Source organism: Mus musculus, chromosome 14 (assembly GCF_000001635.26).
Source record: "Mus musculus strain C57BL/6J chromosome 14, GRCm38.p6 C57BL/6J".
Lineage (NCBI taxonomy): Eukaryota > Metazoa > Chordata > Mammalia > Rodentia > Muridae > Mus > Mus musculus.
The window spans coordinates 6,867,087-6,894,652 of record NC_000080.6 but is presented as its reverse complement, the minus strand read 5'-3'; the positions used below and the strand labels follow the sequence as shown (position 1 = coordinate 6,894,652).

General features: G+C 43.5%; 1 protein-coding gene and 1 long non-coding RNA gene across 10 annotated transcripts in view; one reads left to right on the top strand and one right to left on the bottom strand.

Moving 5' to 3' along the window:
* Gm32041 overlaps positions 1-27,566 on the bottom strand; it is a 145,646-nt gene that overhangs the window by 99,508 nt on the left and 18,572 nt on the right. The gene's annotated exons all lie outside the window — the stretch shown is intronic.
* On the top strand, positions 4,093-26,153 carry Gm3667 (predicted gene 3667). Of its 9 annotated transcripts, NM_001374143.1 has the most exons (8): positions 4,722-4,833; positions 6,215-6,328; positions 9,547-9,697; positions 19,493-19,627; positions 20,361-20,523; positions 21,474-21,605; positions 22,281-22,463; positions 25,006-26,153. In NM_001374143.1, exons 4-8 carry the CDS (start codon positions 19,498-19,500, stop codon positions 25,013-25,015), a joined length of 618 nt encoding a protein of 205 aa, NP_001361072.1. In that variant the 5' UTR covers positions 4,722-4,833; positions 6,215-6,328; positions 9,547-9,697; positions 19,493-19,497; the 3' UTR covers positions 25,016-26,153. The 9 variants fall into 9 exon arrangements, with proteins under 9 accessions (XP_017171806.1, NP_001361072.1, NP_001361075.1 ...); NM_001374146.1 differs by lacking the exon at positions 6,215-6,328; NM_001374145.1 differs by lacking the exon at positions 9,547-9,697 and having other exon boundaries at positions 19,496-19,627.

Here is a 27,566-nt window from a genome sequence, read left to right as displayed (position 1 = left end):
GTGTAGGTTTGATGACCCAGTGTTGGGGGATGCTAGAGGATGGGTGGGACTGGGTGGGGGAGTGGGGGATCACCCTCATATAGGCAAAGAGGAGGCAGGAGAAAGAGGGTTGGGTGGGGGTGGTTGTGGACGGTTAAAGGGGGATATCATTTGAAATGTAAACAAATAAAGTGATTAATTAAAAATCCACCCCCCAAATCCAAAAAACATTTTCAGATTTAAAGAAGGATTTATATTTCAGGGTAAAATATGAATATATTTATATATATGTGTATATATATTGACATATAAAAAATGAATATCAATTTCATAAGAAGAAACAAACAATCCTAAAACTAAAATCCACTTAGATTCAAACCATTAGTCCAAACACAAAATGAAAATATTAAAACTTGATGGACAGAAACCTAGTGGACTGAGAGTAGACATCTCATTGTTGGTCCGGGGTGCCAAAAGGTTGTTATCAAGGGTTGGTGTACACTTTCCATGTAGAATTCTGTAGACATTGAAATTTTGATTCAGGCATAGGAGGAAATAAAAATACAAGACTCAGAGGCCTTTGGTGAAAGAAATTGAAAAGCACATTCTCAGACACACACACACACACACACACACACAGAGACACACACACACAGACACACACACAGACACACACACAGACACACATACACACACACACACACACACACACACACACACACACACACACACCACTGTCTGTAGAGGTCTGTGAAGCAATGCTGCTCCTTGCTTTTTTTGTCTCCCATGGCAGACTCTGTATCACTTCCCTCTTCTGTATGAGGGCAAAGCCTTAGGAGGTGGATGGTAATGTGGAACAGAGGACACACCCAAAATCTCCTAAAGTGTACTGTTCCCTGAGAAGGAAACAAGGTGAGGGGGAGGGGCGGTGGCAGCAAGGCTTTCCTAGAGCCCTGTAGTCTGATTAATAACACAATGAATGAAAACAGTCACGCTAAAAGTAGTGCTCTTAGGATGGTCTGGTAGTAGTGAGATCAAACCTTATTTTTAGGACATCCTTAAAACACAATGACTTGGAAGAGTTGAAAAACAGAACTAGTTATACTGTGCATTCAGGAGCAAAGAGAACACTTTTATTATACAGGACAGAATTTAATGTTATAAGACAATGGAGATGGTATTCTGTTTCTTGCTTTATGTTTTGAATTGTTTTATGTGAGTGTGTGCCTGCCTGTCTATCTGTGCACCATGTTCATGCAGGTACCTGAGGCCAGAAGAGGGTATTGGATCTTTTGGAACTGGTGTTACAGGTAGCTGTGAGCTGCCCAAGGTGGTTACTGGACACTGAACGTGGGTCCTCAGGAAGAACACTGAGTGTTCTTAGTCACTGAGCCATCTCTCCAGCCCCTCCACCTACAAGACACCAGTTCCATTTGTACAGAATCTGCTATCATAACCAGACCCCTTCCTTAGGTGCTCTTGAAAGTTAGGACTTCAACAGGAACTGGGGAGATACCAACATTTAGAACATAGAAACAGCTGTATATGTAGTCACATTAATGAAGCAATCTGGATTATAACCCTGGCTCTGGGAGTTACACAGGTCCCTGGGCAAGCTGCATTCTTCTTTTCCAGTTTTAATGTCTTTTCTTTTCTTTTCTTTTCTTTCTTTCTTTCTTTCTTTCTTTCTTTCTTTCTTTCTATAAAAAATAACGTATGTGTGTGTTTGAGACAGAGAGAGAGAGAGAGAGAGAGAGAGAGAGAGAGAGAGAGAGAGAGAGAGAGAGAGAGAGAGGAAACACAACTTTTTGGAGTTGGGTTGCTCATTCTGCCAGATGGGTTTGGGAGTCTGAAAGGCAGGCTTGTCAGTGAGTGCCTTTACTCCTGAGTTACATCACCAGCCTCTGCTCTGGTTTTCCATGAATGGCACTGACCACTGTGAGAACGAAGTGGGACGATGCAGGGGAAACATAACTCATAGGGTATCACAAGTCATTCTTTCAACAGACTTGAGAAACATGGAGTGTGCTGAGAACTGTACCAGAGCCAGGAAGATGGAAGATGTCAGTTATAATATTTGCTACCAGGAATTCGATATGTGAAAGCTGACTTCAAAAAAGTCTTCTCAGGCATTATGACAGGATGGTGTGTAGCCATTTAGTGTAGAGAGGGCAGACAGGTTTTTGTTTTTCTTTTCTTTTCTTTTCTTTTCTTTTCTTTTCTTTTCTTTTCTTTTCTTTTCTTTTCTTTTCTTTTCTTTTCTTTCTTTTCTTTCTTTCTTTCTTTCTTTCTTTCTTTCTTTCTTTCTTTCTTTCTTTTTTTACCATGCAACAAAGTCGGGAATACTTTTATGAGAAAGGTAGCCCTTAGGGTGAGTCGTGAAAGATGAACAGGTGCTGTACAAGGCTGAGTAAGAGGAAGACCATTCCAGAACATGGTGCAGCACAAAGACAAGTGGCCTGAGGGTAACCACCTGCAAGGAACTCCTTGTTCCAAGGGACTCCTAGTGAAGATACTAGGACTTCAACTTGTGACTTGGGTCATGGCAAGAGGGATGACATATAAGCAGCTTAGAGAGGACACAACCAATGAGCCGAGCCGGGGGTGGGGTGGGGCTCGGTTGGTCAGGCACCTGAGGCCAAGCCTGACCACCTGAGTTCAATACCCAGCTCTCATATGGCAGAAGTTGGGAAACAATTTCTGCAAGCTGTCTTCTGACCTCTCCACACTTGCACATGGGGCCCACACACAAATAAGTAAAAATAGAGTAAAAACTTCAAAATTAGTAAGGAACATAATGCAGGCCAGAGAGGTGGGGGAGAGAAAGTGACAGGAAGGGGAAGCAAGGAGAGAAGGCTGGAACCCAGGCTTATTTTCTTTTTTCTTTTCCTTTGCAGGACTAAGTGAATTGTGGTGACATTTACATAAGGCTAGAGAGAAAAGTCAGCTGTCAGGAAAGCACATCATTTTACACAGGCTGAAAATAAGGCCAGGGGATAAAGGCAGACATTCCTGGTTAGGAAGTTGGCAGGCTTCTGGGCTGGAGAGATGGCTCAGTGATTAAGAGCACACACTGTCCTCTCTGAGGGCAGGGAGTTTGATTTGGAGCACCCACACTGGGTGCCTCCTAACTCCAGCTCTAGGGGTACTGGATGCTTCTGGCCTCCATGAGAATTCACACTGCTGTGCACAAACCCACACACAGACACAAACACCCAAGTGAAAAAGAAAAGCCAAAAAATGTAACAACATGCTTGAAAAACAGAAGTTCGCTTCTGGTCTGGGATAGCTCAGTTGGCCTAGAGGAATGAAGGGCTGGGTTTGAGTGAGCCCCAGTGTTCATCTGTGATCCCAGTGCTGAGGTAAAGGCAACATGGTCAGAATGATGGAGATCTGTGAGTTATCATCTGGCTGCTAACTAAAAGCAAGGGAGGAACTTGTAGACTGCGCACTCACCCCACTTAACCCTCATTCAAAGTAAATGAAGGACAGGCTACTTAGGCAGCAGGTAAGACGCCACTGAACAAAGTATAGTCACAAACAAAGAGGACCCAACATTCCAAGGCCCCTTTAAAGGAGAGATTCAGGAATGCAAATCTAGTCAGTCAAGTCACAGAAAGTGAGGGCTGGAAACCATCCAGTGGCTTAGCTCTCTCCACAATCCTTAGTGACCTTTATAGGTGTAGCTCCAGTGGAATATTAGCCTTGGAAGTTAGTATGAGGTGGGAGCATGCTGGATCAAGTACGTGTTTTGAATTTTCGGTTTCAAAACGTGTGAATGCATCTGTCTACCAGACTAAGGGCCAGGAGATGCAGGAGTCTGAAGTCCATGAGAGAGGAAATGACCCATGCAAATGCAGTCACTCCTCTGTTTGCAACTAGATGGAAACTGTCTCCACTGCCAGTAAAGATGATTTCAGGAAAGATGATTGAAAAACTTGCTAGTTGCAATTTTCATTTTCTTTTTCCCAGAGAGCAGCAGGAGAGACAGTTGACATTTGAGCTGTCTCTGAATTGCCCCTGTCCCTAATTTGAGTTGAGAGCTCACAGGGAACCACAGACCTGCTCCTTAGCTGGTTTTCTTTTTACAAAATCTTTCAGCCATAGAAAATGAATAAAAGCAGGGCTCCCTAGCCAGCCCAGCCAGACATCCCAGCTGCCAGAATAGGTGCTTGGGAGCTGCTCAGGGGTGCAAAGCACAGCCTTGCTCTGTTGAAGCCAGGTACTGTCCTGGGCAATTGGCTCCAGGCTCAGCTCAGGAGGCGACCGCCTGGAGCTACAGGCACCCGAGGCAAGGAATGCCTGAAGGAAAGGGGCCAGGTCCTGCTCACCCCTCGTGAGCTACTTGCCCCTGACATCCCCGATGCTCCTGTTGAGCCTGGGTCCTCGGTGAAGCTTCCTCTTTTAGCTGCACCACCGCCAGGTGCCTGTGACCGCCCGGTGGCTGCTTTCCTTTCCGCGCCATATATGGCCTGGCAGGGGGGGTCACATGCATCCTGGGCCGCCGGCCGGGAGGGGTCGCTGGGGAAGGGGCAGACGGCGGGAGAAAAGGGGAGGGGGTAGGAGGCAGAGACAGGAGAGGGGTGGGGTGGCAGATTCTGGGGCCATGGGAGGCAGCAAAGGCTCGAGGAGCCGAGCGCTCGCCACCGCGCCATGGAGCTGCACTCATGCGGCTGCGGAGGTGGTGGTGGAGGAAGGGACCGGCGCGGGGAGGGGGGGGGGTGGCGAAGGCATCGGAAGCCAGAGAGCGCCCTGTCCCTGCGCTCCGTCGGTCAGCGGGCGCGGGCCGGCAGGATGGAGCCACAGCACGTGCGCCCCGTGCTTGGATCCCAGAGCCCAGCCTGGGAGGAACCGGTGAGTACCGCGCCCGCGCCCGCGCCCGCGCCCACCCCTCCCGCTTGTCCTTGCTCCCCGCCTTCCCCTCCTGGCCAGGTTCCGTTCCGGAAGCGGTCCGGGATGAGGTCCCCAGCTGCTTCCCAGCCGGGACAGCGCTTCCTCCCGCGCCCTGGCTCCTCCTTGCTCCCCGCCCGAAGCGCCTTTGTCTGGTCGGCCTCTGGATCCGGAGAGGACCATTTCCGTGCTTCATCCTTTTCTCAGCTTTGCACTTTATTTCCTAGAGTGGCATGGAGGCCAGGGAAGTGGAGGGGGCTGGGTTGCGTGGTCAGCGGGTGCGGCCAGGAGGAGATGGGGGTTCACCTCTTGACCAAGCGCTGGCAGTCACCTGGGCACGCAGGTTCCCGAGGACCGCCGCCTGGGAAGGCCCGCGGCTGCCAGAAGCCCAGAGCCACGCCTCCGACTCGGGTGGCCTAGGCTGCCCTGAACTGTTCCGAGGGTCAAGGACCTGGCCAGGGATCCAGCCCCAGATAACTTCGCTTTCGCCTGGATCTCACAGCACACGCCATGCGCAGATTGAGTCACTTTTGGGGCTCAGTGTTGCGTGTGAGAAGATGAGAGTCGGGGTCTTTGGATTTATTCCCTAAAATCCATTAACTTATTTCTTGCACCTCAAACTGAACCTTCTGTTATCCATCCATCCATTCAGGGATTCCTCCCAGGAATCCCCGCCCTGCGTAGACCCTTGTAATCTTGAGTGGGCAATGAATTTTGGCTCTGCATACCCTATCTATGTATTTCTTACTCCTTTTTGATTGACGTTGTGAACCGTCTCAAAAGCCTGGTCCAAAATTTCTGGCTTCATCCCTGCTGAGGTGCTGTTCCAGTGAAGTTTTCCCAGGGACTTCCTGAGTCTGCTCAGGTGCGCCCTCTGCCTGTTGAGAGCTTGTAGGTCAGGGGCCAGGCTTGCTTCTTTTCTTACCCTTAGACTTCCAGCCCTTTTGCCAGGGTACAATTTACTGCCTCCTGCTTCCTGACCTTTCACGAGTGTCCTTCGACTTTGATCCATCTGCCACTGCGTTTGTTTTTGTGAGTTTGCACGTTAGGTAGCCCATCTGCTCGTGTTCTATTGCGATCATTATTAGGGAGTAAGGTGTTCTTGGTTAAACATACAATTCAGTCTTGACATTTTAGATCATTGGGAATGAAATCCAGCGACCTGTTTTGAACTTTACTATATAAAATCTTATCAGCTTCCACCACGTACGGTGGGAAGCTCCAAGTTATGTGTAGTGCTTTTTGGGTGCTGAATGCTAGGACTTCACCGCAGTTAGAAAATTAGAGAACCTCAGGCTTTCTTCTCCAAAGTGCTAAGAAACAGAGTGCTTTCTTATTCTCCTAGAAAATCTTCAGTACTCGTCTCACCACATGAACGTTTAAAGCTAAAACCTTCACAGAGATGTGAGATGGAGCAGGAGCAGTGGCTAAATGTTGAACTCTTCAAAACTTGGCGTATGTAAGTGGCTAAGGCATTTTATTAGTTCAGCAAATATTCTTATCCAACACCTGTCGTGTTCTGAGATTGTTGGGCAAGCTGTTAACTCTCAGACAAGCGTTGTCCCCAAGAACCTTACTTTATAGCTGAAGGTTGACATCTATCCAAGTATGTGTCATAAAAAGTTCTCACGAGGGATTTTATTCAGAACTTTGTGTAATGACTACAATATTTAAGGATTTTTCAAATGCTTTATATAACTACTTAAGAAAGTTGTATTACCTGAACAACTAAAAGAGGAGTGTATTCAAGAGAAAGCAAGAATGTAGTAGAGGAAACAGCTTTAAATGTTAAATTTTCTGGCATGGGGTGCAATGGGGTTGACGATTTAATCTAAATATGTTTTGAAGGAACACTGGGTCCATCCGAATCTGTGTTGTTTATGTTTGGGACAGAGCATCACACTGTAGGACAGGCTGCTGTGGGATTTACTCGGTAGGCCAGGCAGGCCTGAAACTGCATGCCCTGCTCTTGCTTCAGCAGAGTACAAGGCATCATCAAATTCCCCAAAATCAGAGTCTTTAACTTTGATTCAGGGATCTCAAGAATCTGAATGAAGTGAGTTCTGGTTTCCTTCAGAATGAATCGATATGACCGTCATGGGGCATGCTATACTTAGAACATTAATTGCTAGTCTATATATAATTTTAAGAAGCCACACTGTCTGTCTGTCTGTCTAACACACACACACAGACACACACAGACACACCGACACACACAGAGAGAGGGGGGGAGCGAGAGCGAGAGAGTAAGAGAGAGAGACAGAGAGAGAGAGAGAGATATCAGATCTAAGCAGTAGAATCACAGCTTTTTGAAGCCCCAACTCTGTGTGCTCAGAGACTCTCATTTTCAAGCTTTGTGTGTGTCCCCTCCCCCCATTGCTTCCTAGTAGGTGGCACAGGACAAGCAGCTGGTACATGCTCTGGCAACCACAACTAGAGACCCAGCTCCATGCCTTTCCCACCAAGATATATTTATCCTCTGAGCCAAAATAAATCCATACTCTCTTAAAACAAAATGAAAGAACAACAAAGAAAGCAAACCTGTTTTCACTGGGATTCCAGTTCTGAGTTGGTTTTTCAAAAAACTTTCTTAAAATTTAAATATAGGGAATTTAATATTTTACCATACAAACTTGACTAAATGGGATTACTGTGTTATCATGGCATGTGGCAACATGTATGCAAGAATTTGCTCTCTCTCTCTCTCTCTCTCTCTCTCTCTCTCTCTCTCTCTCTCTCTCTCTCTCTCTCTCTTCCCCTCTCTCCCATCTATGATGTATTTTTCAGTGAACACAGTTTGAGTTTCAAGAAGATTGGATCTTGTAACAAAGGGTATATTTTAATGTTTGAAGCTATATGTGATCACATTGACTAACAGCACACATGTGGTCCAGGCTTCATAAGAGAATGACAGTAAAAGAGCCATTAGCTAGAATCCAAGTACCTTCTGCCCTGCTTTCTATTAGAGGTAGGGACCAAAGAAAATGTTGGGACACAAGTTGAAGTAGGGGAGAGAAAGGAGGTGATGGGAATGCCTGGCCTGGTTCTGCCTGCCTTTAATTTCAGCACTTGGGAGTACTCAGAGACAAGTAGATATCTGTGAGTTCAAGGCCCTGCAGGCTCTTCCTGGGTGTGCTTCCAAGCATCAGTACTTGAGGCAGGTGTTCCTTCAGCATCCATACTCATCCTAATCTGAGTTTTCAGGAGTATTTTATTTCACATTTAGATGAATAGGGTAATTTTGAGAAAGAAATGAAACATTCCTGGGGAAATTTTTGAAAATAAACAATCAGTTCCCCATGGGGGAATTAGTAATGAGTTTCCAACCAATCTAATGGAGGTCTTTGGAAGGAGGAGGTACTGAAAGGATTCCCTTCAGTGTTAGGAGTGGCTCCTGGAAAGTGCAGCATGAATTGTGAGGAGAGCTAGTTAGCATGGTTGCAGTGTCAGCTCCCCATGACATCAGCAGTTCCTTCCCTAGACATTCTTTTGTATCCTGGAGAGGCCTGGCATGGTTTGAGATGTCACCTGTGTTGTGGCAACACCAACTGCACTTGGACCACTTTATGCACTGCCTTTCCTAATCATCCATAGATATGTTGGCTAGAGGAAGGATGCTACTTAGGAGAAAAAATGGACACAAGCGAGAGGAAGAAAGATGACCCTTGACCCTCGGACCAAAGCATCAAGAAATAAATGGTCCTTGAAAATGCGCCACCATAAGTATTGGTCAGAAGATAGGAAAATTCCTGAAGGAGACCACAGTCTGTTTCTGGGTCTTCAGGAATTGGGACTCAGTAGTTAGTCTCTCTGGGAAGCTTCTGGCCTTCCCTGCTTGTCATGGATCCTGAATTTGTCAATGATTACAGGACATTAGTTTGTCCCAGATCAATGAAGTTTTAAGGACAAAGCTGTTGTCCTGGGAGTTTCAGGCTTCTGCTCTTACAGGGGAAATGGGTTTGAACGGGACAAAAGTGAAAGCAGCAGCAGGCAGAGGACTGTGAGTGAGATGTCAGCACCTCAGGGCTGGGCATCACTGTCCTTTACCCCAGGGACTCCATTAGGTGAACTGTCTGTCCAGCTCTCCTAAGAAGGAAAGAAATTGGCTTCCCAGGGAAGACCTTTCATTTCTCCGATGTCACAGAAGAATGTCTCTGAACAGTGTTCCCTAAAAGTTGCCCACATAGGTAGCAGGTGTGGGTATCAGTTTGTTCTCTAGTCTAGCCACTGGACTGTCAAAATAGTGAGCCAGAGTAGAGACTGGTGCTTTCTTGCCAACTCTGGGCACACTGGGCTCTCACGCAGCTGACTTGGTGAGTCTGGGAACGCATTGTGCTCTTGCACTGTTTTTCCATCCATAGTCTTGTTTCTAGAGTGACCTGACAGGAGATATGGGCATCTCCACACCATCTTGGTGCTTGTGGGCTATGATAATTTTCTGATGGTTTCTATACCACAAGCTTATGGACAGTACTGCCTAATTAAATCATACGCAGCTATGAATAAGCCTGAGGATCTTGTCCTTGGTCACATGATGCATGTGCAAAGTGAAGCGAAAGAGGAATGACTGGGTCACATGGATTCCTGTTTTGTAAGATGTCTGTATAGGACTCAGTGTTCTGTCAATGCTCTGTGCCTTGACAGTATGCATATTCACTTGTGTTCATCTACCCATAGGGGCTGCTGGTGTATCACCATCATCCCCAACACTCCTGTTCAGACGATGGGTGAGGAAAGTGGAAAGTCTAATCAGTCAGCCGATGACCAGTGGGAAAAATGAGCTACAAGATCACCTGATCTTCATCAGTGAGAAAGCTTTGCACAAGAGGTATTTTTCATTCTGTCAAACATCATGGTCAATTTCTTGGGTCTATGGTATGGCCTACAATTTATTCTTATTAAATTTTATGGTACTGGGAGACTGTAACTCCAGGGTGTCACTGTGCCCAACCTTTTCTCCCTAAACATTCTCACAGGCTGAACTTGAAGTCAGAGCAGGAGTGAGCTGCGGACATAGGGTATTCTATTTTTTTTATATGAAAATGAAAGCCTACAACTGAGGGATTGAAGAGGATGTGATGTCTCAGCATGTATTGATAGAGGCACTGACATGTGACCGTTTGAGTGAGATATTAGTTGCTGTGAGGTTTTGATTGATTGTTTGCTTGCTTGAGTTCCTTGTTTGTTTGTTTGCAAAACTTTGTAATTGTCTGGCAGGTGTTGCTTGCTGAAGCTTGCTATATCACCAGGAAAGCTTGGTCCCATTTGGTCCATCCTGATACATGATGGAAGGTCTTGGGCTCATTAATACTCTTCTCAGATTTTGGGTCTTATAAACAGAATGTCCTCTGCATTTCCTCTGGATTCTATTTCAATTGTACTTTCTCATTCTCCCTGCAAACACACCCTGATTCTGTGTGCATGCATGTGTGTGTGTGTGTGACTCTCTCTATATTCTGGTCATAAGGGTATGTGGTAGGACCTGAGGAATTGCCTGCCTTACAGTCTGCTGACAATGCCAATGCTTAGGACTGGAAACCATACTTCAAGCAACAATGCACTTGCATTATGTGTTCAACTTGATGAAATATTTGAGTTCTGTGGTGAATTCACCATGACCTCCTCATTCTGGGTAATTCTCCCTGAAATGTGGATTATATAGTTTGGCCAAATTCATAGGACTAGGCCAAAGATCAAGAGTCCTTGTTCTGAAAGAAAAAAAAAAGGAGAAATGTCCTCATAGTTTCTGTATACCCACACCTGTGCCATAAACTACTGAGAGTTTAGAGACCTCGTCTGTCCCTCCAGGCCTATGCGGGAGCTCAAACAACCAGAACTCTAACCACCTGGACACCCAGCCTCTGGAGACCTTTGGACAAGATAGCAAGATTAATAAGCTTAGATGATCCTAGTACATAGGAGGTAGAAGGTAACATACTGTGAGCTTGGATAGTTCAGAATCCATCCTGGATTCAGGTGACCCTTGAAGCCTGTGTTCTTGGGACTCTTTGCTCTTGGGGCCAGGCCCAACCACAGATCAAATCCTTACTATGAAAAATTGAAAGTGGAGACTAAGCAGGTAATGTTGGACCTGCAGAGCTTACAGAATGTGTACACTGAGGCCTCAGAGACATTTGAATTCCTGGCAAAGAGAAAGGCTGCTATAGGTAACTGTCTGTCTTGCTTGGGAGCACATGAGCTGTAGAATTGCCATCTCTGCTTTTGATCCTGCACAGGAGACTCTCGAGCTCTGGTTCTTGCTTTCTGCCACTTCACACAGGAGCCTTTAGATTTTTCTGTTGTAAACCTGTGGGTTGAAACACTTTTTGGGGTAAAAAAAAAAGGTCAAAGGACCCTTTCACAGAGGTTGTGTATCAGACAATCCTTTATCTCAGACACTTCTATTATGGCTTATAACAGTACAAAAATTATAGTACCCAAGTAGCAATGAAAATAATCTTAAGTTTGGGAGGTCACTGCATTAAAGCATCCACAGCATTTGGTAAATTGAGAAACCCTGGCCTTGACAGAAGAACTATTTGTATCATGTGAGGTCTTCTTGACCCCCGGGGCTGAGTCAGGATCTGTAGAGAGCTAGTTACCAGCAGACCCATATATAGCAAGTGTTCCCCTTGTTTCTCCTTTCCAATTCATAGTGCCTTTGCCCATTCCTTCGTGATGTTTCTCCATTAGGATGGACAGATAGGGACAACTGTAGTCCACTTCTTCTTTTTAGGAAACATGGATCCCTCTTAGTGTTGGGACTTTTGGAAGTAGCATGAGTGTTTCTGGAATTTGCTGTTCTCTAATTTTTGCTTTCTGAGTGCAGCTCACCTAGATGTCCTGAGTTCTTATCTAGGTCTTCCTGAGAACCAGGGTCTGGTGGGGTTGATGGTGTTTCTTATAAGTTAATAGGAAAAGGATAGCAGGGGCTTTGTATGCATTGGGTGTTTGCAGAAACCTGCAGAGCCACCTTCTGATGGAACTGAATCAGCTGAAGAAGAAGGTAGACATGCTGAGGAGGCACAGGAATAAGAAAGTGCTGGAAGATGAGGCACTGGTGCTGCAGTACTTGTGGGACTTAAAGGGGCTCCATAAGGACCAATAGGAAGAGGCCAGTGACTTCCAGAGTCAGGAACAACAGGTAGAGACAGGCAGCTTTGTCAGGCTAATGGTTAGCTCCATCTGCCCTTGTAACTTCTAGACGAGCTCATCCACCTACCTGTGCTTTCATCCATCATCTTACTCATCCACACAGCAATCTAAGTACATACCTCATGACAGCCAATTGTTCAGGTCTATGTCCAAGCACAAATATTTCTGGGGAATGAGCTTCTTGTGAGAAAGTGGATTATCAGCAAGCAAATCCACCTCTGCTTAATACTTCAGCCCAAAGATGAGTACAGTTCAATAATACACCACACGCCTACAGGGTTCAGTGCACAGAGCTTTAAGTGAGTGAAGTCAGGGCTTGTGGCTTATTTGCTTGGCATCAGTCATGTAATTCACATGTGAGAAGCAGCTTGCAAGGGTGGGGGGAATCCCTTTGCAAATGCCAAATGAGCAGTTCTTGATGTCATCTTTTTTGGGGTGACATGTGGCATTTCTCATCTTTGCTGTCTACATTTCAAGACAATCTTTTTAATCTGCCCAGGACAGACTCACACTGACTGAACTCTGACTAGCAGAGTGTTAGCCATGTTTTTTGTGAATGAGGCTGGAGTACTCTCCTTTTCTGTAGATTGCATTCTCCTGTTGACTGGATGACTATGGATGTGGGTAGGGATTCTGACAAGCTAGGGACATGGTGTCAGAGATTTAAGATTGCAAGAGGAAATTTTATGCAACCACTTCAGCATAGTCTGGCCAAGCAAAGCATGCTCACCATAGCAATTGTATCTTCCACCTTTTGTTTAGCATAGTATAAGATACCGCTCAAATTGCTGGTATGCTATAACTAAACAAATGTGTTCTTGCAGCACGAGGTGCTTTTTTTTTGGTATTTTGCTCTCATTTACATACTCTGTGTGTGGTGGATAGGCTGCGGATATGTGTGTTTTTGTGTGTGTGTATATTTTCTTTTTTGTATAGTATAGGCATGTGGTATTTTTTTTTCATGCACTTTTTCATGCATTTTCTTCATTTTCTAGAAGATCTCATTGGGTTTCATTTTCAGCCTCTGTCTTGAAATACTGTTTGCTCTTTCCCCCAGAAGCTGGCTGCTTTGCTTGCCTGGCTGATCATCAACCACTGGTATCCTTTGTAAACACTTGCATTTTTATTCCAGTGTGTGCATGATTTTTGATACCCCTCCACTAAGAACACATACTCTAATTATCAGGAACAGGATAGTCTGGAGCAAAGGCTATAGTACTGCTGAGCAGAAGGACCTGGTCATGCAGAAGAAGAACAAGCAATAAAAAAAAAAATCTGGTCTTGCTTGGTTGTCTCTCAGATGAAGTAGGAACAAAGCCTGGGAGGATCCTGTGGAGTGACTTTTGTGGGCTTCTTTCTGCTCATGGACAACCTGATGGTCACAGCCAGAAAGAGAACACATCAGAGTTTACATGGATCTAGTCTTCAGGACCTTCTGTCCAGGAAACAATATGTTTGGTACTCAGTGAGTGTCTTCCTCCATTCCAAACTCTCTGATATGTTATGAGCTTGCTGTTTTTGAACACACAGAGATCCTCCTGTTTATAACTTTTAAGTGATGGGATTTAAAGGAGTGCATAACCATGGTTGGAAGAAACTACACTTTTATTGAGAAATACTGCCTGTAGACCTGAGATTGCCACCCTTGAACCCGGCTCTCTGCAGTTTCTGCCTATTTCTAGTGAATAGTGTTCTCTGGATAGAGAAGATTTAGGAGGTAGCTGGATGAACCCAGGCAGAGCCTCTGCTGCAGGGATGCCTAGAGCACTTCAGAGGAGTGTTCTGTAACAGAGTCCCATAAGAGCCAGCATACAGCATCCAGAGCTAGTCCTAAGTCTAACACATCATAATGAAAGTCATTTTTAAACAAACAGGATCACTTTCCCTCCCAGGTCCTTCCCTCCCTCCCTAACATGGTAGGGGGCAGTTGGGGTGGGGAGAGGGAAACCAGAACTGGTATTGGTAGAGGGAAAATGACTGAAGTCCTGATGTCTGGCAGAAAGAATGTAAACAGGCAACCTCAGGAAACTGGACCCCCAGAATGCACCAGAGGCAGTGTCTTTTGCTTTGCAATTTTGTGAGGTCCCATTTGTCGATTCTCGATCTTACAGCACAAGCCATTGCTGTTCTATTCAGGAACTTTTTCCTTGTGCCCATATCTTTGAGGCTTTTCCCCACTTTCTCCTCTATAAGTTTCAGTGTCTCTGGTTTTATGTGGAGTACTTTGATCCACTTAGACTTGAGTCTTGTTTAAGGAGATAAGAATGGATCAATTTGCATTCTTCTACATGACTGCCAGTTGTGGCAGCACCATTTGGTGAAAATGCTGGCTTTTTCCCACTGGATGGTTTTAGCTCCCTTGTCAAAGATCAAGTGACCATAGGTGTATGGATTCATTTCTGGGTCTTCAATTCTTTTCCATTGATCTACCTGTCTGTCGCTGTACTAGTACCATGCAGTTTTTAGCACAAGTGCTCTGTACTACAGCTTGAGTTCAGGCATGGTGATTCCCCCAGAGGTTCTTTTATTGTAGGGAATAGTTTTTGCTATCTTAGGTTTTTTTTATTATTCCAGATGAATTTGCAAATTGCATTTTCTAACTCAGTGAAGAATTGAGTTGGAAGTTTGAATCTGTAGATTGCTTTCATCAGGATAGCCATTTTGACTATATTAATCCTGCCAACCCATGAGCATGGGGGATCTTTCCATCTTCTGTGTTCTTCTTCAATTTCTTTCTTCACAGACTTGAAGTTCTTATCATACAGATCTTTCACTTCCTTAGTTAGAGTCACGCCAAGGTATTTTATATTGTTTGTGACTCTTGTGAATGGTGTTGTTTCCCTAATTTCTTTCTCAGCCCGTTTATCCTGTGTGTAGAGAAAGGGCATTCATTTGTTTGAGTTAATTTTATATCCAGCTACTGCACTGAAGCTGTTTATCAGGATTAGGAGTTCTCTGGTGGAATTATTAGGATCACTTATACATACTATCATATCATCTGCAAATAGTGATAGTTTGACTTCTTCCTTTCCAATTTGTATCCCCTCGATCTTCCTTTGTTGTCGAATTGCTCTGGCTAGGACTTCAAGTACTATATTGAATAGGTAGGGAGAAAGTGGGCATCCTTGTCTAGTTCCTGATTTTAGTGAGATTGCTTCCAGCTTCTCTCCATTTAGTTTGATGGTGGTTTTCTGTAGATTGCTTTTGTCATGTTTAGGTATGGGCCTTGAATTCCTGATCTTTCCAAGACTTTTATCATGAATGGGTATTGGATTTTGTCAAATGCTTTCTCAGCATCTAATGAGATAATCATGCGTTTTTTTTCTTTGATTTGGTTTATATTGTGAATTACGCTGATGGATTTGCATATATTAAACCATCCCTGCATCCCTGGGATCCAGCCTACTTGGTCATGATGGATGATTGTCTTGATGTGTTCTTGGATTCGGTTTGTGAGGATTTTATTAAGTATTTTTGCATCCATGGTCATAAGAGAAATTGGTCTGAAGTTCTCTTTCTTTCTTGGATCTTTGTGTGGTTTAGGTATCAGAGTAATTGTGGCTTCATAGAAAGAATTGGGTAGAGTGCCTTCTTTTTCTATTTTGTGGAATAGTTTGAGGAGAGTTGGAATCAGGTCTTCTTCGAAGGTCTGCTAGAACTTTGCACTAAACCCGTCAGGTCCTGGACTTTTTGGGGCTGGGAGACTATTGATGACTGCTTCTATTTCTTTAGGGAAATGAGAGTGTTTACATCATTAATCTGATTCTGATTTAACTTTGGTATCTGGTATCTGTCTAGGAAGTTGTTTATTTCATACAGGTTTTCAGTTTTCCCGAGTATAGCCTTTTGTAGTAGGATCTGATGATGTTTTGGATTTCCTCAGGTTCTGTTGTTATGTTATAAAGAACTCAAGTAGATAACCTTCATAAGAGCTAAGAACACAATCTAAAAATGAGGTAGAGAACTAAACACAACATTCACAACAACGCATCTTGAATGGCTGAGAAGCACTGAAGAAGTGTGCAAAGTCCTTTTTTTTCAGGTAAATGAATATCAAAATGACCCTGAGGTGGTGTCCAGCGTTATACTTTCCAGTGAAGAATGCTAAGATCAAAAAAACTCATGTGAAAGCATATGTTGGTGAGAATTTGAAGAAAGAGGAACATTCTTCCATTTCTGGTGGGACTGCAAAGTGCTATGGCAACTCTGGAAATCAAAATGGAGTTCCTCAGAAATTTTCAGATAGATCTACCTGAGAGCCAAGGACCAACCTTACTGGTGCATGGCCTGCTACTTTCGGTTTTCACTTGATGGCTTGTTACTCAGATTTTCTTATTGGGCTATGACTTTGCTCTTGTCTTTCTGATTCTCAAGCAGTTCTCTGTTCTTACACATTGTTTTGAGGTACCTCTAGCCACTGGGACTTATTTATACCTTCAAATCCCTCTAAATTGGGGGACTTCTAATACTTGGAGAAGCTGAGTGACAAAAGCAAAGTATGTTGAGCCCTTTGGTGTCCAGTGCACACGAATCTATGGGAGTTTAGATATAATAATCCTCTAGAACATTCTTTAGGAAAGCAGCAGTATGCTCTCAGGACCCTGTGTGACCTCAGTTACCTTTGCCATCTTTGTGGGCTTCTCTACTGCTGGTCTGAGAACAATTGGAAACTCCTGGAATAGATGTCTCATATCTCATTTCCTTTGTCCTTGTTAGTATACTGATGGGATTCGGTTTGATGGAAATATACTCTCAAGAATAATTAATAAAACCAGTGCTTCTTACGGACCATCAGGATGAAGTACCAAGTTCAAGGACAGTTCTGCAAGAACTGCTCAAAGACAGCCAAGTGGAACAAGAAGAAAGCCAAGCAGAAGTCATTCATTCCCAGCACCCTCAGCACCTTTCTCCAGGACAGGGTCACTCAGCTTTGGTAGAAGAAGGGATGACCTGAGATAGCTGCCCCATATTCCCTCAGAAAAGAAGCAGCCAGCAATATTGGGGAAAGAATATAGGTGTCAGGGGGCAGAAAGCAGAGTGTAAAGTGAATAAATAAAAAGATATCAATAAAAAATATTTAATTATTTAAAAAAATTGGACAGAATGTATTGTTCTAGTAACTCTAGTGTGTATACACAGGCAATAACTTTAACACCCAGAGAGAATAGATGTTGTAAAGTAGGGTGCCTTTGGTATTGACATAAACTAGGAACATAGCAAAGATAAATAAAAAAGAAAGATGTTTGTCCCATAGATCCATTATTCTCCTCAAGTCTAAGTGTTTGTGCTCACTTTTACCAGAATTCTGGAAACCTCTCTTAATACAGGTCTCAGGGCTCATCCAAAGTACAGTCCTGAACCAGCTGTGGCCAAGTGTTCCTGTGTTGTTGGCTGACCTCTGCCTCAGGCTTCAGAGGCACTGGAGGGGCAGTGTTGGCCTTCAGGTGGCAGCCATTCCAGGTCCCCTACCATACCAGATAGCGAGTCTTCCACAGATGCCTGGCATCTCAAAAACAGAAGCTTGGGTATTTCAAAGATTGGGATGCCACTCTACAGTCATGATGAGTTGATTACGTGAGACCATACAATTTAAGTAATGTCTGTATGACTGTTTTCTTTATTTGAAAGTGAGTAATGAGATCATCTCAAGAGTGGTTGCTAAGAATAAAATCACTGATTAACATAAATGATAGGACTGTACAGAGCATGGGCTTAATATTCTGGGTCCAGTGCAAATAGCTGGGAGAGTTCAAAACAAAACCAATAAAAGCAACAGGAATACAAACAACAACAATTGTTTAAAACCCTTTTGAGTGCTGAGATTACTGGCATGTACCAACTGTGGCTAACTTTTTTTGTTTTTATAATTAACAACCAAACATACAAACAAACAAACATCCCTATTCCAATTCCAGCAGTTTGCATCAGAGAGAGCTGTGTGACAATGCATGCTGCTTCCTTTCCTCAGATAGCTCAGGTCGTCAGTCCTATACCAGGTCAGCTGGACCTAAGACAGTGTAGTTGAACTACTTGCTGTCACGACATGATTCTACAACAATCCTTTTCTTGGTAAAATTGAGCCTCTATAGAGTAAGCCCCATGTTGTTGGAACCAGGACCCTTTAGGCCAGCAAACACACAAGCCACCCTTAGTGAAAGAGAAAAGGAAAAATCACATTGGAAAAAAATATGCGCCCTAATTGTAAGAAAAAGCCCTCATCTTTGAAGCCATCACCTATCTCCCCCTGATTTATGAGCTCTGCATATTGATATTGTGTGGCTCAAGAAGGTAGTGAAATTCAGATGTTTTCTGAAAGAAGATATACATGATTTTTCACTCTTAAATCTGTGAGGTTAGGGGGCACAGGTTCAGCAAAGCCAGCATAAGAACACAAAAGCCAGAGATGATAATGCCAAAGGGACAGCATCCTGACCTTATAGACACATTAAAATTGAGGTTTCATCTCAATTCAGGTCATTGCACTCCCAGCCCTACCTTCTGAGTATTATATTTGCTGTGAGTACAGTATGACGTTACAACCTGCAACACCCTCATTTCTCAACTTAGCAATTCTGGAAGACAGATATTGGAGAAGTAATTGCTATGAGGCTACAATGCAGTAATGTACAGTCCAGGATGACCACTACTCTCTGTTGCCCACTTAAATTGTCTGGTTGTATTTGAGAATGGGAGCATGTGCAGGATAATGTTTTGAAGAAGGGACAGCAAGTTAACCATTTATATTTGCCCTGTAGATGATTCCATATGTTCAAAAGAGTAGGGAGTTTTCTTTGTAAAAGATAGGGTTGTAAACCAGAGATTTTGTGAAACTCATGTATATATACATATATATATATATATATATATACATATATATATATATATATATATATATATATATATATATATATGTATATGAAAAAATGCCCTCTGTCAAGGAATACACCGTTAGAAAATATTGTCCATGTTTTGTACAATTAAACCTATAGGAGAAAGATATTTGCCTCTGTGAGACAGGAAAACCCTGGGAAATTGGAGTGTATGTCACATGAATTGACACAGCTGGTATATTTACTGTTGTGAAACATCTACTACATCCACAGTCCCTAGAGATTTGGGTGCTAACAAAATCTCTTAAGCATGTCAGAGTCCTAACCAACGTTCCCCCTCAAAAGCACATGACATCTAATGAAGCAGTAGAATTCTCCAGCTTTGGAAGGAGAGGTTGCCAAAGGGGATCCCACGGGTCCATGAGAGGCTCCAGGAGAGGCACCCCAGAAAAGGACCAAGCTGGGCAGAACTAGTTAACAGGTAGGTCATGGCAGTTGCTAGTGACATCATCAGTAATGCCTTCCTTGGAGAATCTCTTGTATCTAGGATAGAACTAGAATCCTCTGTGTTGTCACATGTGTTGTGGTGACAGCAACTGCCTGTGGTTCATCCCTTCTGTTTGCTCTGGGTTCACCAGCAGGAATGTTTTCCTGGCTGCTCAGGCTATTTCAGAAAGAGAATGGCGATGAAGGAGAGACCAGACCAACAGAGAAGGAAGAGGGAATCCTTTCTCATGAAAAAGGAAGAAGGAAATCATTCTGGAGAAGGCACAGTGAGTCCTGGGCAGAGTTGGAGAACTTCCTGGTAGAGGTAGGCTTGAGCTGGGCCTTCCAGGAGTAGGTCTTACAAGCTGAAGCCTTGGACTTTGTCAATGTCAGAAAAAGAGTCAAGAATTTCTGATGATTAGTTTGACAGAGCCAGGAATTGACAAACCTGCAGCTACTTTTCTGGGAGCTATTTAATTTCATTTTGAGTGGCAAAAAATTTCAGAAGTGGGCACTATGAGAATAACAGTGTGTCCTTTCATGGAAGGGAGTTGAAGCACTTCATTTTCCATGATTACTGTAGGTAACTTGAGTCTCTGATGAAAAGAACAGAGAAGGATGCTCCCCTGGTCATGTCATGTGGTGAGGACTCAGACACTTTGGATTTGAAGACACACGATTAATTAGTGCTTGATAGTGCTAAGCACTATGAACTTCAGCATTTCCCTGCATCCCATCTGATATGACCTGACAATGTTCCCCATATCTTTATGTCTGAGGCAGCTTATACATTTCAAGGCAGCCGGGCCTGTAACAGGGAGTGTGGCATATGTCTGACAATGGTGGTTAGGAAGAGGAACATAGCTTAGCAAACCAGCTGGAAGATAGCTTTTCTGCTCTTTTAGAACTTCACTGTCTTTATCTTTTCTCTCCCTCCATCTTCTTCTTGGGACTCAGAATGGTCTCCCCTGCCCCTGGGCCTTCAAGTATGCAAATTCTTTTGTGTTTACCTATCTGCAGGGTCTGCTAGAAATACTTCAACCCAAAATTCCAAAATGACTAAGAAGAGATCAAAAATAAATGAACTAGAAGAACTGAAATTGGATATGAGGAAGATCAGCAATGACATGGAGGAAATGTGTGGAATCCTGAACCTTTACATGTATGAGGATTTGAACTACAGGTAGGAATTATGCCCAGTACCCTGTTGACTGTATTGTGCCATCTGTTAACCCAATTTCCTTCCATGAATGGAGTGTGTCATCTCCCATCATTCAATTAAGTAGCCCTGACAGGTGTTTAATTGTTGGATAAACAAGGTGCTGTGTGTTTATTATCATCTTCTTTTGTACTTGACCTTGGGGTTTTTGCATTCTGATTGTTGCTGTGAACAGCTAGAATGTCCTGCTCACACTTACTGTCTCTCAGTGTGTGAATGCAATGCCTGCAGGCTTCAAGGCTTTACTCTGATATTGTTCATTATATTCTGAGAGATAGCACCTGTCTGGATTTATTTGGCATTCTAATTGTGTCTGTGTGTGTGAACATAGTTGCGTGTGTTTTGTTCAGGACTGGGGCTCTGGGACCTTTGATGGGGTCTGAGGATTTGTGTGATGCACAGTTTGCAGGTCCTGTTAGTGTTGAGTCCATAGAGGTCCAAAGTGATCACCAGGGAAGTTTGCTCCTGGTGTTTCCTTGTTGTCACACAGGAATCTCCTGGAGGAGATGTGATAAAGCCTTTCTCCTGTAAATAATAGTTGTGTCCTCTGGGAATTCACATAACAACAGGAACCAAGAAATGAGAATCCCTGCCTTAAAAATAAGAGGAAAGTCATTACAGATATCTACTGGACCCTTGCCTGTGGCACAGTGTAGTGTAAAATTGTCATAGAAGTACTCTATTCCTACATGCTTGCCCGGGAAGCCCTTGAAAGTCAGCTAGCTCCATTTGGTCTCCTGGCTCTGCTGTCCTCTGCCCAGGATAGTAAGTTTAATTAGCACCTAGGGGACCCAGTTTGAATGAGCCAGGATGTGGCATGCACTTGGCTTGGGTAGTACATGATATAGCCTGTTTGCACATGATTATTGATTCCTTAATTCAGCATATTATTTGCTTCTTGGGCCATGCCACAGGATGAACACTGAATTCAACATCATTAAATCACAACATGAGAAGACAATGTTGGATATGAATAAAATGATCCAGTCCATAATTGGTTCCATGCAGTACTCCAAGGAACTGATAGAAGATAACTATTCCTACAGGTGAGTCAGTGACACAACTGAGACCCCCAGAACTAGGCAGGGAATGCTTCTGTCCTTTTAGGACTTTGAACAAAAGCAAGGGTTCTGGTTTTATGCTATTTGTTTTTATCCAGGAACCCTGCCCTGAGGCAAGGGTCTTGGATTTGTACCTCTTGGACACAGGTGTCCTAAGTGTGAAGAGTGCCCAAGACCCTCCAATCTTTATTCTTCCAAATTCAAGATCCTCTACATAGAAAACTTTTCCACCACGCTGGGAATATCCAGGAACCCTGAACCTCTGGGTTTCTGACCACAGATTAAAAGATCTAGGATTCCCAACAAAAATGTAAAGATTGCACACCTGTTTGGTCGTCTCACCTCTCTCAGAGGGGCTAAGCCCTCTCCCTGCTGAAGGTTTTATGGTACCACAGACCTATAATCAACCATGAGGAACATTTCCTCTTCTGTGATGTATATGGTGTACTCTTGGTGTCAGGGTTTTTAGAAGTTTGTTGAGTCCTGTGGAATATGGCTGGTATCTTGATATGACCTGCCTCTGTTTGGTGCTGCTATGTAACTGTGGACTCTTCTGGGGGCTGTCTGGGAATCAGGGCCCTTGCAGGGATCATAGGACTTGTAGGAGTGGCAAGCCAATGGAATCTGGCTGGGAATCACCAATTTTTCTTTGTGGATCAGCATTAAGGAGGACCACCTCCTCCGTGAGTGCACTCAACTCAACGAAAAAGTAAGGATATTACTGAATGAGAACAGAAGGCTGCTGGTGGAGCAGGCTGGCCATAAGTGTCCTGTGGGGAAGAAAAGAGGTTCTCTGAGGAAGCCAGCAAGAACATCTGTGTCCCAAGTGCCAAGGAACAGCAGGTAGGATGATGTGTATCAGAGGCAGATTGCCCTCATGTCTAAACATAAACATAGACAATCAAATGTAATAGTCCACCAACTTCTCCAGGCACTCACCTATGTTTCCTCCAAGTGTTTGTTTATGTGATCATCTACAGGGCTCTCTGTGGAGGTAGCCTGGTTCAAGAAACTGCATATTTGGCATGCAAATGTTCCTGCTCTGCTATAATCACTAAGGGAGATAGGTTGATTAGACATCACAACACTATATGCCTTAAGTTTGAAGGGTGCTGTGTTGGAGCCCTTCTTGAGAATAGCAAGAGCTTTGAGGGAAGAAGTAAAGGCCTGTAGCTCATTTGCTTTACAGGGAACTTGTGAGATTCTAGGTAGGAAATAGTTTGCAGGGATGACAGCCTAGTTTAATTGACAAATAACTGGATTTCATTACTGTCTTTTGGCGGCTTTTCTATTCCCCCCTTTTCTGCTCTATCTCAAAATGGTCTCTTCAGGCTTCATATATCTTGGTTCACACTGAGAGAGCCTGAGTAGCAGCTTGTCAGTTCAATTTTCTTTGAGTGCTGTTGGAGTGGTCATTCCTGGGCCTTAGAGTCTGGAGTTGGCTGGATGACCAGAGATGATAGAAAGGCTTCACACAGGCTCAGGTTTGGTGTGTGATTTCTGAGGCTTCATGAAAAAATTTCTTAATATATGCCCCCAAATTGGACCATTGTTAGATGTTTCCCTCCCCCCCTCCCCCCAGACAGGGTTTCTCTGTTCACACTGGCTGTCCTGGAACTCACTCTGTATACCCGGCTGGCCTCAAACTCAGAAATCTGCCTGCCTCTGCCTCCCAAGTGCTGGGATTAAAGGAGTGTGCCACTATGACCCCGCTTCTCTCGTGCTTTTTCTTCCTCTAAAATAATCGCAGAGTCCTTGGGTCTCCCTTGAAACATTACCTCTGCATAGTCTGAATTATCTTGGTCCTGAACCATAACAGATACCTCATTGTTTTCTGCTCAGTTATGATTTTATGTGAATAAGTCTGCGTGTGCTTGTGTGTGTGTCTGTGACTGTGTGTCTGTGTGTTTCTTTTTGTGTATGCATGGTTTTTCCGACCTGTGTCTCAATCAGCCTCAGTGGGGGTTGGGAGAAATGAGGACCTTCAGACAGTTCTGGTAGTATAAAACTGGTTATGTCTGTTAGAAGCCATGTTCAGAAAGTGGAATAGAAGTCCTCTTTGACCCAGTGCTTCCAGAACAAGGAGGAGTTATCCACAGAGTCTAGGGTGCTCAGGGTTGTAGTGGTCCTCAGAGCAGCCCCGAAGGGAGAAGTTATCCTGGTGTCTATCTGCTGAAGGATGAAAAGGCCCTGTGTGGTGCAGCCCTTCCATGAACTCAGTGTGAGATAATCCATGCAAGCATTTGTCCTTCAACTAGTCAGCCTTATCCTACTCAAAATAGCCCTGACACAGTCACATTCTGGGGAGAAAACGTTTCTTTTGGATCCTGGTTATAGACAGTTCCTATTACTCTGGGCTCATGCCTTTGGACACCAAGTCAGTTAGGTGATGGAAAAGGGAGATCCTATTGGATGAAACTGATTACTTTAGGACAAGTCTGAAACAGGGAACAAGAACAAGAGCCTGGTCCACCACCAACATGTGAGCCTAGGCTGGGAAACAAACCTATTCTACACAGCCTTGGGAACTTGCTGAGCCAGATTGGATAATAGGACAAGAACCCTGATTCCCAGACCGGTTTATGAGTGGAAAGCATATCACTGACTGCGCTGCCTATATGCTATGCCCACTAAGTACCTTTCCCATTCAAGATTTGTTTTTTTATTCCTGCAAAGTATCCTGGGAGATTTTTATATTTGTATTAACCACGAAACTAAAAAGGTCACTGCAAAACAATATGCTTGTATTGCATAAACACAAATATTATGTGTGTTTGAGAGTGTGCCCTGCAATAGTCATAGATGTACAGCAGTGTTGTTCTGTTTCTTCATGACCATCACTTTTAAGGTTCATTGCCCAGCCTTGGGAATATTTTTATTTAGCACACTCTTGCAGATTCTAGGAACCATGAATTACCCATGGGTATTGTGTTGTATGGTGTCTCTGGTTATTTGCAGATAGAAGATTGACAAGAGGAACCCTGTGAGGTTCCTGCACTGGAGAAATAATCATAGCCTTCACTTCAGTTCAGGGCACACTCCTACCCCATAAGGAATCCACATGGTTTCTAGGTTGCACACATCTCTCTTGAACTCACATTCAAACATTGCTACAATGTTATTACTCAATATAATATACCCGTACAACTGGGGAAATGTGGTGTTTTTTAGAACTCCAGTATAATGTGTAGCTGACAGTTCCAATTCTAGCAGTTTTTAAAAGATGAGAAACAATTCCAAGATCAGGTGCTCTATGACACTTGGGATGCACATTATGATCTCAGCTGATAGGACATGTTGGTTTGTCCAGCTGAATAGAGCTGTTCTGGGAGAGACAGCTCAATTGACAAATGCTTAACCGGCCTTTGTTTCTTTCTTCCCTAAGTGTGAAATAGTCCAGCAGAAAGCAGAACATGGCACTGACCACGACATGATCTCCCTCAAAGAGAAGTGCTGGAGGAAGAGCACTGAGTGTGCACAGGAAATACACCACTGTTGCCTCTCATCCCTAATAACCATGGCTGTAATGGGCTGTATGCTCCTCCTTTATTTTGTTTCTTTGGTATGAACAGGCCTTAATTTCATCTAGCCTCTGGCCCAGGAAGAGTGCACATTTAAAGGGACTCATAAATGCTGAGACACATCAAGAGCTGCTGGGCATCCAGGAAGAATCTGAGTGCAAATTTCTCTTTTCCTGATGGGTCATCATGACTAATTACATGGAGATCAGTCAACAAAATTGTAAAAACTTGGATACAAGTCTACAACATGTGTTCTGCTTTGACTTGGGAGGCCATATCCTTCAGACCCACACTCCAAAAGGAGAGTGTTGCTTAAATTTCTCCGGCAAAGTTTGCTACCTCCAGGAACTGCTTTTCTACTAAGTTGCCAAGGACAGCCACAGGCTGTAAGGCTGTGCTACAAAATGAGCAGACTAAGAATTTTGCTTTGCACAGTTTTTGTGGTTTGATTTTGGTTTGAGTTTTGATTAGTTTAGGTATTTGGTTTTTCTTGTTTTCATTCAAAGTTTTGTTATTTATTGGTTATTTATTGTTCTTTTAAGTAATTTGATATTTTGATAAGGTTATACACAGTACATATTGACTGTCAGCTTTCAGTTACAATTGAGTACATTGCATTTATTCTTATGACTAACACAGTGATCTCCAACTCTTCACTCTAAGAGCCTTGTTATTTCAGGTGTGATCATGAAATCCCACAGATATCAGACCCAGATGGATCTCTGCACTCTTCATGGGACTTGGGCTCCATAGTTTCTTCTGAGCCAGACTGAACTACAAAGTCCTTCATACATTCAGTATGGAGAGTATGTCCAACTCTCTGGATAGGAACTTAATGATGGAAAACTTACCCATGCTGCATCGTTGCTGTCAAATATTTAGCTACTGTATTTAGAAAATACTGTGGATGATGGTGTTGAACGCATTAATGGCAAATACATCAGTTTTTCTGTAATAGCTCTCATTAAATCAAAGCATAGTCTAAGGGAATAAAAAGCTGTCAGAAAACACAGCAGTGTATGCTTCTGCTTTCCTTCAAATATACAATCACTGGAAACTGCAAGTAGAGATAATAAATTCCACAATCTTTTGGGGGATAGGTTTCTGTGGGGGTCCTTCAATGTTCATTTTATTACTTTATGATTCACCTGTGTCTGCCAAAAAACATCACTCAAAACCAATGAAGATTGTAATTAGGTATCATCCTATAAAATTCTAACAAATGCCTTTTTTATTTGATATTTTCTTTACTTACATTTCAAATGCTAAACCCTTTCCTAGTTTACCTTCTGAAGATCCCCTGTTTACTACACCAACCCCTGCTCCCCAACCCACTCACTCCCTTCCTCCTGGCCTTGGCATGCCCCTCTACTGGGGCATAGAACATTCATAGGACCAAGGACTCTCCTCCCAGTGATGACCAACCAGGCCATCCTCCTCTACACATTTACCTAGAGCAATGAGTTCCATCATGTGTTTTCTTTGTTTGGTGGTTTAGTCCAAGTGATCTCTGGAGGTACTGGTTAGTTCATATTGTTGTTCCTCTTATGGGGCTCTAAACCCTTCAGCTCCATAGGTCCTCTCTCTAGCTCCTTCACTGGGGACCCTGTGCTCTGACCATTTGATGGCTGTGAGCATGTATTTCTGTATTTGTCAGGCACTGGCAGAACCTCTCAGTTGGCAGCTATATCAGGCTCCTGTCAGCAATCTCTTGTTGGCATCCGTAGTAGTGTCTGGTTTTTCTGGTTGTTTATGAGATGGATCCCCAGGTGAAGCAGTCTCTGGATGGTCATTCCTTCAGTCTCTGCTTCACATTATGTTGCTGTCACTCCTTCCATGGGTATTTTGTTCCTCATTCTAATAAGGATCAAAGTATCCTCACTTTGGTCTTCCTTTTTCTTGAGTTTTGTATGCTTTGCGTTTTGTATCTTGGGTATTCCAAGGTTCTGGGCTAATATCCCCTTATGAGCAAGTACATGTCATATGTGTTCTTTTGTGATTGGATTACCTTACTCAGGATGATATCCTACAGATCCATCCATTTGTCTAAAAATTTCATGAATTCATTCTTTTTAATGGCTGACTAGTTCTTCATTGTACAAATGTACCGTATTTTATGTATCCATTCCTCTGTTGATGGAAATCTTGGTTCTTTCCAGCTACTGGCTATCATAATTAAGGCTGCTATGAACATAGTGGAGCTAGTGCAGATTCAAGGCAATTTATATACTACATAGCCCATAAATCAATGTTGTTACTTGACTTGAAAGGGACACAGCAAGTCAGACTCATCTGTCATTTGGGGACAATAATCTTGAGAGTAACTTTTAGGATATTTCAAGTTTAAGACAAGCTTAAGTAGAGGACCAAAAGGGGAACGTGGCTGTTATCAGTCTGCAATCAGTTGACCCCTAGAAAGGTTGTT